Below are 13,762 nucleotides of genomic sequence, written 5' to 3'. Positions count from 1 at the left end.
AGGAACACTCTCTTGTTATTTAAAAATATTTGTGATTATTTTCTTAAAAAATTAACTAATCATTCTGTGTTTGCAATTCAATATCATTATAGGAAATTTGATAAGACTTACTGAAATATGATATGCATTATATACTTAATAGTAAGCAGGTTAATTATCTATTAATGAACATTTAGTCTCGGTAAAACTCAATGCTTCTCATGTTGTTCTGTGAACAGTGGAAGCACTGCACCTTGGAACATTGATGGCAGCTCATGGCTATTTCTTCCCAATCTCAGACCATGTCCTGACGTTGAAAGATGATGGAACTTTCTACAGATTCCAGGTGGGCTGATACAAATCAATCGCTGAAGTACAAAACTAAGATGTTTTTTAGTTAACTTGGCTTATAATCTATGGTAAATCTGCTGCACTTTTAATTGTAGTAACAACTTCCATTAAGTGCTTTCCACTTTACAGAAATATCCCAGAATGAAAGGTTAGGAAGTGCGTCCAATATATTGATAGATGACCAAAAAGTAGATTAAGCATCTTAAAGGAAGAAAGAAAAGTAGAGAGGTAGAGATATTAAAAGTGTGGATTCTGAAGCTCTGACAAGTGAAGGCATAATGGTTAATGATGATGCAATTCAATTTGGAGGTGTTCAGGCAGACAGAGTTATAACACAGATATCCTGCGGGGTTTAGGGCTAGAGGAGATTGAGATATGCAGGACTGAGACGATTGTGCAATTTGAAAGAAAAGAAAGGTATTTTTAAATTGAAATGTTACTTAACAGGAAACCAGGTCCATCAGCAAGTACAGGGTAATTGAATGACAAATTTTAAGGAGCAATTGTTTGGAGGAGCAACAGATTTGAAGCAATGGAGTGCAGAAGGGGAGGGGTGTCACCCAGGGAGTGCTTTGAAATGTCATGTCTAGAGATAGAAATGTGTGGGAAAAGGGGTTCAGCAGGAGATAGTTCAGATGGGGAAGGTGAAGTCACAGAGGAGGAATTAAAGGAACAGGATGAAGTCAAAGAGCAGGTATTCCCAAGACTATAAGAAATAAGGATAAGCCTGTTCCACTGTTCAGTAGAGTTATGGCTGATCTTCTCCCTCAGCTCCACTTTGCAAAGCATAATTTGGAATCAGATATGACACAAAAGTGAGAACAATCTGGTTCAGGTTCAGAAAGTTGTCAGGGAAGTGAGTAGAGCCAATGATAAGAGAATAGAGTATATATGAGAAACGAAAGACCAATGTTTGGTTCTTACCAATGGGATAATAAGATCATCAGGAAGGGATAGATTCCCTTTATTGTAATTAAAAACAAAGTAGAACCAATGGCTGTGCACAGCAGGGTATCTTGAATAAGATTAATTGATCTGTTAATTTGTATTTTATGGTAACACACCAATCAGAATTGTTGTTCCTTCATCGCCAATGAGTCTACTGCTTGGAACTTCCAACCCAACAACATTGTGAAAATGATTTCTCCAGAAGGAATTCAATGTTTCAAGAAAGTAGCTCACCACCAAATTCTTTTGAGTCAGTAACGGACAGGCAATAATTACTCGCCATGCCAGCTATTCTGTAAATGAACCAAAAGCTTTCATAAATTTTAATCCTTTATTCCATTAACATTGACATATTCTAATGGATTGAGTTAATTTTTGACTGCTTTCCAAAGGCTTTCACTACTTGTCACGCGGTTGCAATTCACAGATTTAATTGGTCCCTTTGCTAAATCCAATTAGGTCTGGGAGAAAACTGTTAAAGAATAAACATAGAATTCAGACTCTCCAGCAGCAGACAAGGCTTAGTACTTAAACTAATATTGAAGATAATATGATCCCTGAGGTTTCATCACTGTTTGAAGTCTGTGCAATAGACAGAGATCATATGCAAAATAGAATTTTACATCAATGATGTCTAAATGGGATTAGCACACAGTTTGCTATTACATGGAATTTGTCATGGATACAAAAATGCCAAATCTTCACCTGCTGTCTTCTAATCCTGTTTGAAAATGATCCTCCAAAAATCTACCTAGGCACTGGGATGCGCTCAAATTGACAGCCAGGTTTCAAATTGGCAAACTAAAGCTCGTAAGTTAAAGATCAGTTGCTGAGTCAGTCTCCTAGTTATAGATGTAGGCCATTCAGCCCCTCTAGACTCTTATGCTAGTTGATGTGATCGTAGCCAATTTCAATCCTTGCTTAACTTCTTGCTTCAATTCTATATCCATTGGTATCATTGGCTATTAAAAAGCAATTGATTCTATCTTCAAAATTATTAATTGAATGGAATGGGTTTATAGATGTTTTCCAGTATGAATATTTTCCCAATTCCTCATTTGAATGGCCTACTTAGAATACAGAAGCCCAAGATATCCGCATCAGCAAGAAGAGCTTTGCCCACCTATCTGGACCAGCCATGTATGTACTGTAGCTATGAGAGTACATAGAACAACATAGATCATAGAATAGTACAGCACAGTACAGGCCCTTTGGCCCACAATGTTGTGCCGACGCTCAAACCCTGCATCCATATAACTCCCCACCTTAAATTCCTCCATATACCTGCCTAGTAGTCTCTTAAATTTCACTGTGCATCTGCCTCCACCACTGACTTAGGCAGTGCATTCCACGCACCAACCACTCTCTGAGTAAAAAACTATCCTCTAACATCCCCCTTGAACTTCCCACCCCTTAACTTAAAGCCATGTCCTCTTGTATTGAGCAGTGGTGCCCTGGGGAAGAGGCACTGGCTATCCATTCTATCTATTCCTCATAATATCTTGTATACCTCTATCATGTCTCCTCTCATCCCTCTTCTCTCCAAAGAGTAAAGCCCTAGCTCCCTTAATCTCTGATCATAATCCGTACTCTCTAAACCAGGCAGCATCCTGGTAAATCTCTGTACTTTTTCCAATGCTTCCACATCCTTACTATAGTGAGGCAACCGGAACGGGACACATTACTCCAAGTGTGGCCTAAATAGAGTTTTATAGAGCTGCATCATTACCTCGCGACTTTTAAACTCTATCCCTCGACTTATGAAAGTTAACACCCCATAAGCTTTCTTAGTTACCCTATCTACCTATGAGGCAATTTTCAGGGATCTGTGGACATGTACCCCCAGATCCCTCTGCTCCTCCACACTACCAAGTATCCTGCCATTTACTTTGTACTTTGCCTTGGAGTTTGTCCTTCCAAAGTTTTCCACCTCACACTTCTCCGGGTTGAACTCCATCTGCCACTTCTCAGCCCACTTCTGCATCCTATCAATGTCTCTCTGCAATCTTCGACAATCCTTTACCCTATCTACAACACCACCAACCTTTGTGTCATCTGCAAACTTGCCAACCCACCCTTCTACCGCCACATCCAGGTCATTAATAAAAATCATGAAAAGTAGAGGTCCCAGAACCAATCCTTGTGGGACACCACTAGTCACAACGCTCCAATCCGAATGTACTCCTTCCACCACGACCCTCTGCCTTGTGCAGGCAAGCCAATTCTGAATCCACCTGGCCAAACTTCCCTGGATCCCATGCCTTCTGACTTTCTGAATAAGCCTACCATGTGGAACCTTGTCAAATGCCTTACCAAAATCCATATAGATCACATCAACTGCACTACACTCATCTATATGCCTGGTCACCTCCTCAAAGAACTCTATCAGGTTTGTCAGACACGATCTGCCCTTCACAAAGCCATGCTGACTGTCCCTGATCAGACCATGATTCTCTAAATGCCCATAGATCCTATCTCTAAGAATCTTTTCCAACAGCTTTCCCACCACAGATATAAGACTCACTGGTCTATAATTATCAGGACTATCCCTACTACCTTTTTTGAACAAGGGGACAACATTCGCCTCCCTCCAATCCTCCAGTACCATTCCCGTAGACAACAAGGACATAAAGGTCCTAGCCAGAGGCTGAGCAATCTCTTCCTTCGCCTCATGGAGCAGCCTGGGGAATATTCCGTCAGGCCCCGGGGACTTATCCATCCTAATGTATTTTAACAACTCCAACACCTCCTCTCCCTTAATATCAACATGCTCCAGAACATCAACCTCACTCATATTGTCCTCACCATCATCAAGTTCCCTTGCTTTGGTGAATACCGAAGAGAAGTATTCATTGAGGACCTTGCTCACTTCCACACCCTGCAGGAACATCTTCCCACCTTTATCTCTAATCGGTCCTACCTTCACTCCTGTCATCCTTTCGTTCTACACATAATCGAAGAATGCCTTGGGGTTTTCCTTTACCCTACTCACCAAGGCCTTCTCATGCTCCCTTCTTGCTCTTCTCAGCCCCTTCTTAAGCTCCTTTCTTGCTACCCTATATTCCTCAATAGACCCATCTGATCCTTGCATCCTAAACCTCATATACTCTTCCACCATGAAGAGTAGGTCAGAGGCTGTATAGCCTGTGTGACTGACTCACCTCCTGATACCAGAGAACATTTCTACCACCTATAAGGGACAGATACTCCCTTATAGGTGGTAGAAATGTCTGAATGTGCGCAACAACTCATAAGAATCTTAACGAGTCCAGAACGAGGGGTCACAGTTTGAGGATAAAGGGGAAGCCTTTTAGGAGCGAGATTAGGAAAAACTTCTTCACACAGAGAGTGGTGAATCTGTGGAATTCTGTGCCACAGGAAACAGTTGAGGCCAGTTCATTGGCTATATTTAAGAGGGAGTTAGATATGGCCCTTGTGGCTAAAGGGATCAGGGGGTATGGGGGGAAGGCTGGTACAGGGTTCTGAGTTGGATAATCATCCATGATCGTACTGAATGGCGGTGCAGGCTCGAAGGGCTGAATGGCCTACTCCTGCACCTATTTTCTATGTTTCTATGTTTCTAACACTATTCAGGACAAAGAAGCCCACTTGATTGACTCACTTTTCTAAATATTCATTCCCTTCACGACCAGTATTGCAGCGTACCCTAACCACAAACTGCACTGCAGTCACCATCTAGGTAATTCTAACCACACCTCCTGAACCCATGACCTCCACACCAAAAAGGAAAAGGCATTGTGTGCAGGGGGAAATCTTTGCAAGCAGGTTGCATATCATCTGATTTGGAAATGTATCAGTGGTGCTCCATCATGCTGGGTCTAAGTCCTTGACTGTTAGGAAAGACAAGGGTAGCAGATGCCATTCTAAGTCCCATTCTTTTTGTTGCTCCTTCACTGTCACAAAATCTGGGACTGTACCACACAATATTGTGAGAATACTTTCACCAGAATGACTACTGCAGTTCAAGGCAGTGGGTCATCCTCACTGACTGTAGGAACAACTGTAGGAATAAATGCTGGCTTTGCTAATGATTCTCAGATCCTTAAAAAAATGAACAAATAAAACTAAATTCTAAAATCCCCTCTCAATATCCTAAAAGCCTCAATCAAATTAGCCCTTAATCTCCAGCAGTTCTTTCCTCACCCTTTAAGTGTTTAAAGTGGAGGTTAATTGGTTCTTGATTAGTAAGGGTATGAAAGGTTACAGGGAGAAGACAGGAAAATGTTGAGAGGGATAATAAGTTAGCCATAATGGGATGGTGGAGCAAATTCGATTGGCCAAATAGCCTAATTCTGCTCCTCTTATGGTGCTTTGTTAGTGACTGTTTTTAGTTAGTTTTAACATACATCACATTGAACATCCAAATTTAAATAAATAACAGAGAAAATAAGAGAGAAAATGCTGAAATTACTCAGTTGGGCAGGCCGCATCTGTGGAGAGAGTTACTGTTTCAGGTGATTAACAGCTAATTAAGACTGGACAATGGTTCCCTTTGATAAAACCACAGGGAATGATCCTTACCCACCCAGATGCCAGTACTGATGCTGGGTTTTAATCTGTATATCTCTGTGGAATTTCTGGATTTCAGCACTGGTGCCACTCTGGGAAAGCTGGCTCTGAGTCTGTTCCCACTGGCATTCACAAGCATTCCAAGGACTCCAAATACACTAGCCGTTTTGACAGCTCCTGAGTCTGGTTTTGGTGAGTTGGGAAGGGTGGGCTGCAGGCCCCCGTCAGTAATCAAAGCTTTCCTGTGAGTCCTGCGTAAAAACAGAAAATGCCAGAGATACTCAGCAGGTTAGGCGGTATCTGAAACAGAGTCAACCTAAAATGTTGAATCTGTTTCTCTTCCTATGGATGAAACCTGACCTGCTGAGAATTTTTGGCATTTTCTGTGTGTGTTTTAGGTTTCAGCATCTGCAGTTTCCATTTTGATTCTCACTGATCGTCCAACAGACAGAATATGCTGCGACAACCCTATGCTGTGCTGAGAAGTGGGAGCCAAAGAACACCGGGGCACATGGAAAATTTCAGGGCAACAGAGGGACTGCAATGTCCTCCATTGTCAGAGAAAGTTAACAAGCAATGAGTAATAGGTCAAATAATGCCCCTCAGTAATGTAAATACTATTTGTTTTAATTTTAGATTACTTTAAATGATGTTAATTGCATTTTGCCTGCACACTAAGAAACTTTAAAAATGGCTCTTAATTGGTCACCAGGCTAAATGTTCTGTCATCAGTGAATAAATCATCAGTAATACTCTGCAGACATCACTCTAATTATGACAGTGAAAGTCTTTGCTCACTGCTTCATCTGTAATTCCTTCCTTTCACTTAAGCCAACATTACAATAGCCTAGTCTGGGTTGGAGTTCTGAAAGTATCATATACTCTGGGGTAACTGTTCCATTTTGCTTTAGCGATGACCAGGGATCTGTTGGATGGCATGTTGCACTCATTCATCTGAACTCAATCTGGAACTCATTTCATTTCAATAATGTATCTTCAAGAACTGCTTTGATTTTGAGCCACATGAAAAGTGGTGAAGGCTGGAAACTAAAACACAGGGACAGAAAATAAACAGACAATAGCATTTAAATTTAATTCAACTTAATTTTTTTAATTGCTTTTGGGATTTGGAATTCACAGAAAAGACCATTTATTGCCTATTCTCCATTGTCCTTGAGAAAGTACTGGATAGTATTTTGTTGCAATTCTCCTGGTGAATATACTCTCCCTAATGTTGCATTAGGAGCTCTAGGATTTGCACCCAGTGATGATGAAGGAATAGTGATACATTTCCAGGACAAGATGACATGCAACTGGAGAGAGAACTGCAGGTGGTAGTGTTCACAGACATGAGAAATCCAAAGCAACTCACATTAGGTGCTGGAGGAACTCAGCTGGTCAGGCAGCATCTATGGAAATGAATGAACAGTCAATGTTTCGGACCGAGGACTGAGAAGGAAGTGGGAGGATGCCAGAATAAAACAATGGGGGGGAGGGGAAAAGTGGCTTGGTGGAAGGTGATGGGTGAAACCAGGTGTGTGGGAAAAGTCAAGGGCTGGAGAACAAAGAGTCTGATGGGAGAGGAGAGTGGACAATGGGAGAAAGAGAAGGGGGAGCAGAGCCAGGTGGAAGTCATTGGCAGGTGAGAAGAAATGAAAGGTCAGTGCAGGGAATAGATGTTGGGGGGAGGGGGGCAGGTTTGTTTACCAGAAGGAGAAATCGATATTCATCCCATCAGGTTGGAGGGTACCCAGATAGAATATTAAGTGTTGCTTTTCCACCCTAAGCATGGCCTCATGTTGGTGCAAAAGGAGGCCATGGATCGACACGTCAGAACGGAAATGGGAATGCCTTGTATTTATCTGTTGACCTTGCCTTTCATGGTGTTTGAAGTCATGGGTTTGGGAAATGTTGTTGGAGCGACCTGTTAGAGCAGCGAATAACTGCAGTGCATTTTGTAAATGGTGTTCATTATGCGGTTCATGAGAGTTGTACTGCACTCATCTCGGCAAATGGAAAGTTTATCATCACTCTCCTGACCTGTGCCTTATAGGCGATGGAAAAGTTTCAGGTTGTCAGGAGGCAAGTCACTCCTCCTAATCTTGTACCCATGGTATTTATGTGGTTGGTCTGGTTAGGCTACATGCTTTTCACACGGCTTCGAAGTACCCATTTAAGATAGTCTGTAATTGCATATAGTAAGAGTCCATATCCCACAAATGATGTCTCCATTTGCCTCTGATGCAAGAGAGCAATGGTATGAAACAGGCCCACTAAGTTACTGTAGGAAAGGTACATCGCATCCGGGGTTTCTCCGGTTAGTGGACGATTTCCCTCCACACCTCTCTGACGTAGTGGGGAACTGCGTACGAGGCAAGTTACAGCAGTGGTTTGCCATTGCCTTCTGCCGGGTGAGTTTCCAAAGAGATCATCAGCTCGTAACCCGGCACGGATGGAAAGCATGCAGGGGATCCGGCTGGATTCGAACTCAGGACCTTTCATCCCGAAGTCCGGCACTGATGCCACTACGCCACCAGCCGGATCAAGTTACTGTAATATGGCAGAATTGAATAATGAGGAGGTGGAATTTCTGAATGGTATTGACTGCTCATTATGCAATCATGATCACAACCTCTCAGACTACATTACTGATTGAGAATGGAGCAACATTTGTGGACATTGATTCTACAGCAAGTCAGACTGTTACAGTCCAAGATTCGCATGGGAAATACTCCTGGTATCTTCTGTGAGGCAGAGCAAAAAGATCAGTGAGAAGCAAGAGTTCTGTTGCCAAATGTAGTTATGGGTCATGAATGTATATTTACCACTGTAGGTGAAGAATGGAATGGGTCAGTTGGATGAAAGGACTGCGTATCTGAGAGGATCATCGTATTCGGAAGGGAAGAGATGCAGAAGCCTTTCACAACTCATAGTGAAGTAGCTTCATCAGCACCATACCTGTCAGGTAGATATGAAATCTTAGAGCTTCAAAATCCTGGAACACGGCCAAGTGGCAAAATACCTGCAAGGAGATAAAGCAGTAGTCTGGCCGACACATGTAGACAACTGATCTAAAGCATTGAAGTTACGCCCGGGGCAATTTTAGGGAAGCCTTTGAATTGTTGGGTTATGCACCCACTGGCTTACGTGTTTCCCCAAAATAGGCCCAGATAAATTACAAACCTGTTGTTCTCAGCACATATGGATGAAATTCCTACAAAGCTTAACATTTAATTACTGTTTGTGCTCAACGAGGTTTTGTTAAATCTTAAATTACTCAAAAATGAGAACGAACATTTATTGATATTTTCAAAGGGAAGCAATAATCTGCTAACATACCTTCCATGTTTTTTTTCATTTTTTACAGACACCATACTTTTGGCCATCCAACTGTTGGGAGCCAGAAAATACTGACTATGGTTAGTCCTTGAGTAAGATAATTCCTTAATGTATGCATAAGAAATGCAATTGTAGCTGGTTTACTTGAAAATGTTACACCAATCGCATGGTTCTATTTCAGTGATGGAGATTAGATCACTTTTTGTGGTTTTCTTAAGGTTAATTATTAAAGATTTTATATTAAAATATCTCCTTTAATTGTGAATTTAGCATGACATTTTTTAAAAATCCCATTACTTCTCTTGGTACTCTGGTCTGGAAAGGAAGCAATAGCTCACAACCAGGCTGCTAATGAAAATCAAACTCTCCTACCACCATAGAGCATCCATTCACCGAAAATCAAAATAACCAAAGATGCTAGAAACCTGAAATAGAAGCAGAAAATTCTGGAAACACTCAGTAATTCAGGCAGTGCTCCCAAAAAGGGAAGCAGGGTTAATGTTTCAAATCCAAAAATTTATTGTTTCTTTTTCCAGAGATGTTAACTGACCTGAGTGTTTCCAGCATTTTGTGTGGTAGTTTCAACTTGCAGATGAACTATGATGCCTTACAGCTCAGTTTTGACTCATTTAAATTATGCAGCAATGAAATTGCTTTTAATTTATGTCTCACGGTTGAAGTAAACTAATCATCACATAGGGAGGTGATGATGAGCAAACTCCATTCAATCAAGGTGATTCACAGGCCCTAAGTTGTTTTTAATGTCTTTCTAGATTTACCAGTTCCTTGGGTAGTTCCACTAGCATGCATTGTGCAGCTTAACCCCTTTAATACATTGTTGAAACTAATTTAATCTTGTTGATTGATTGTTAAACCTGCCCCAGATGTTCTATGATCACCTTCCAAAAACAGAATATCTCTACAATAGATATTGTGACCTAGCATGTAAAAGCTACAAGCAAGCCTAATACATTCAACTGGAGGTATTGAATCGATGAGCTATGTCTGACTTCCACTAAGATCACCATCAAATCAAATCAAACGCAAGTTTAATATCGTTCAACCATACACGAATACAGCCGAATGAGACAGCGTTCCTCTGAGGCCAAGGTGCAAAACATAAATAACACATTCAAAATAGAGAGCAAGAAAAAAAAATCAGTGAAATCATCAGAGAAATAGGACAAGGGAGGCAGGCACATCTGCAAGTTGTACTCCATATTACCCATCATCTGAACTTGGAAATAATGTTCCCTTGTCATCACGAGTTCTAAATTCTGTATCTTATTTCTACGTAGCACTGTGGAATGACTTCACTATAAGGCTACACACATTAAAGTTACTGGTGGAATACAGCAGGCCAGGCAGCATCTCTAGGAAGAGGTACAGTCGACATTTCGGGCTGAGACCCTTTGTCAGGACTAACTGAAGGAAGAGTTAGTAAGAGATTTGAAAGTGGGAGGGGGAGAGGGAGATCCAAAATGATAGGAGAAGACTGGAGGGGGAGGGATGGAGCCAAGAGCTGGACAGGTGATTGGCAAAAGGGATATGAGAGGATCATGGGACAGGAGGCCCAGAGAGAAGGAAAGGGTGGTGGGGGGGGGGGACCCAGAGGATGGGCAAGGGGTATAGTCAGAGGGACAGAGGGAGAAAAAGGAGAGAGTGAGAAAGAATGTGTGTGTATAAATAAATAATGGATGGGGTACGAGGGGGAGGTGGGGCATTAGCGGAAGTTAGAGAAGTCAATGTTCATGCCATCAAGTTGGAGGCTACCCAGACGGAATATAAGGTGTTGTTCATCTAACCTAAGTGTGGCTTCATCTTTACAGCAGCCTGGCCTGCTGCGTTCACCAGCAACTTTGATGTGTGTTGCTTGAATTTCCAGCATCCGCAGAACTCCTCGTGTTCACTATAAGGCTGCAGTGATTCATTAAGCTGATTCATCAATATATTCTCAAGGGCGGTTAGCAATGGGCAATTAATGTTGACCTTTTCAGCAATGCCTGGATCAACGCGCCCTCCCCCCAAATAAAAGAAAGAATAGCAGCTATCTAAACAGCTCTGTCATTCTGATTCTTGATGAAACCTGGTATTAGAGCAGTAATCATACAGGAAGAATAGATTGCAGGGAGAATTGAGCTGCAGGTAAAAGCACATCAGCAGAAGAGCAAGCACCCAGCCCCTGCCACTGGGCACAAGAAGAACAGGAGGAAACAAAGAAAAGTAAGAGGCAAAGTTCAAGTTGGTTGGGAGGCTGAGATGTTCCTTCACTGGTATAGGGACATAGCTGTAGGTATCCATGTCCTCAAACTGTTGATGAAAATGAAAGTCACTGTTACACAGTATCATCCATGTACTCAGCATAACCCAGAGCTACTCACACCATAGCTTTGAAACCACTGGCTTGTTTCTCCTGGCTAAGTGTGGGAAATAATCATGTGTAGAAATTCTCCACCAGTTACCATCATTAGAATACGAGTTCTTTTTATTTATTTTAGTTTCTGCATTAGTTTGCAAAATTCAGTTCAATTCAATGCCAGAAATGAAGCTTGAAGCATTTCCTAGGTAATATTATCATTTTTAAATGAAAAATATTGAACATAATGAATTATTAGTGTTTCAGCTCCTCTTCCTCTAACATTAAATCAATTGTCAAATTGACTTGGAATAATTTGTTAGTGCACAAATGCTGAAAAATTCCTGAGTCTGTCTTGAAAGTGATAAACAAAATTAATTTTTCATACTCCAAATTAGCATAAGTAGCTTCCTTTATACCCCATGATGTTCTTTTTACAAGAGACAGCAGGGATATTTCCGTGTGATAATTTTTAAATGAGTTCACTTGTTTCCGATGGATGTTTATGCCTATTCTTTCACAACCACGGTTTTCTGATGTTACATAATAATTCCAAAAAAAACTTGTATTTTTTTCAAGAGATAACTTGATATTAAAATGTAAAAATGAATATATCCTAACACAGATTAAAGGTTAAGATTGCCTCATACCTGCTGCTAAAATGGAATTGATAAGATATAGAAGTTGCAATAAAAAAAATTCAGATTACTGCTGAGATCTGCATGGAAACCTACCCAGCATGTGCAAACTAGTGCTGTCAGATGCAATAGTTTCACTCATCCTTTGTCTTGATAACATGTCTTCTGTTAAAGGTCTGATAAGTGCCAAATGCAAAAACTACAGAAGCTAGAAATCTGAAATAAAAATAACAGAATATACTATACATATTCTGAAGATCAGGCAGCCCCTACAATCAGAGGGAAGCAGAGTTGATGTTACAGATTAATGACCTTTCATTAGAATTCACCAGTTTCTATACGAATTGGAATGGCGGAGTATCTGAAATTGTGGTACTTATTGTTACTAGTCCTGAAAACCATATTATGTGAGGTTGCCATTCTTTAAGTTGATATTGGGCTTCATTAAATTAATGCAAGAACAAGAAAAACGCTGGAGAGCTTGAAATTTGAAATAAAAGCAGACAGTTCCGTAGGGTAGGCATGGATACAAGTTCAGGAGCAAGCAGAAACAATGGACCTACCAGGTCAAATAGGTTTGTGGATCTTGGGAAGGAGGTAGAAGCAAGCAAATTCTGTAATCACTCACCAGGTCAGGCAGCATCTGCAGAAATTTCTTACGAGGGGGTTCTGGACCTGAAAGGTAAACTGTTTCTGTTCCATGTGGAACTGTTTCTGATCCATGCGGCTTCCAAAACTCTTTCACTTTTCAGAAATACTGCCTTACTGCTGAGTGTTCCCAGTTTACTGTAAGCAACTTGCCTTTACTTACTTCATTGAAGCAGTGTGGAAGTCTGAGTGGGGATTAAAGCAAAGACTCTGGAAATTCAGAGTCCACTGAAAAGAGCAGAGGAGGACACAATATGAAAGGTGGCCTAAACTAGAATTAGTGCTTCATTGGGAAGCACAATTTTGGTCTGGAGGGTGGCAAGAGTTGAGACAAAAGGGAAATGACAAGGGAAGATGGAGTGAGGAGAAGATTCTTGTTAATAGGGTGAAGCTGTGCTCTGCAGGAGGACCAGGTGTTTCAGAATGCTGCTGCAGAAGGGTGTGGTGTTAGCGAAGAGGAAGAAGATGAGGAAGTAGTGGCCTCCTTTTATCATTTTCAGTAATTGCATCAACTGCGGAGGCTGGTGGAATGCAAACTGAGGACAAAGGAACTTCTATCCTTGTTCTGCTTAGGATGACGGCAGATGTGTAGGATATGATGCAGGCATGGTTGAGAACTCTGCCAATTGTTTGCCTATCAAGATGTTATAGCTGTAGGCCAATACATATACCATGGTGCTTTTAAAAACAACTATGACATATTTACCCTAACTTCCTTATCTCTGCATCATGGAGACATCTAATCTAAGGTTGCACTGATGGACAATAGTAGATGGACATTAAGCATTTGTCCCTTTGGCTATTTCTGAAGCCTTAACTGGTCTCAGGGCTGCAGGCGTCTTGGCCAAGATTCATGCTTTCATTTACTGCATTGTTATTTGTGAGATCTTAATGTGAATAATTTTGATTACCATATTTTCTACATTAAAATTATGACAAATTAATTACTGTACTTGTTTGGTTGTAAAGCAGT

The 13,762-nt window shown here is 41.1% G+C and overlaps 1 protein-coding gene across 1 annotated transcript in view; it reads left to right on the top strand.

Moving 5' to 3' along the window:
• Positions 1 to 13,762, top strand: part of LOC140201990 (regulator of G-protein signaling 7) — a 486,715-nt gene that overhangs the window by 393,803 nt on the left and 79,150 nt on the right. Inside the window, exons 4-5 of the mRNA XM_072266857.1 lie at positions 219 to 325; positions 9,176 to 9,227. Of these exons, the coding sequence (XP_072122958.1) occupies positions 219 to 325; positions 9,176 to 9,227 (159 nt within the window). The remainder of the gene's footprint in view (positions 1 to 218; positions 326 to 9,175; positions 9,228 to 13,762) is intronic.

Source organism: Mobula birostris, chromosome 8 (genome assembly GCF_030028105.1).
Source record: "Mobula birostris isolate sMobBir1 chromosome 8, sMobBir1.hap1, whole genome shotgun sequence".
Taxonomy (NCBI): domain Eukaryota; kingdom Metazoa; phylum Chordata; class Chondrichthyes; order Myliobatiformes; family Myliobatidae; genus Mobula; species Mobula birostris.
Note: the sequence above shows the minus strand (reverse complement) of the source record. Positions and strands in the feature narration are given on the sequence as shown.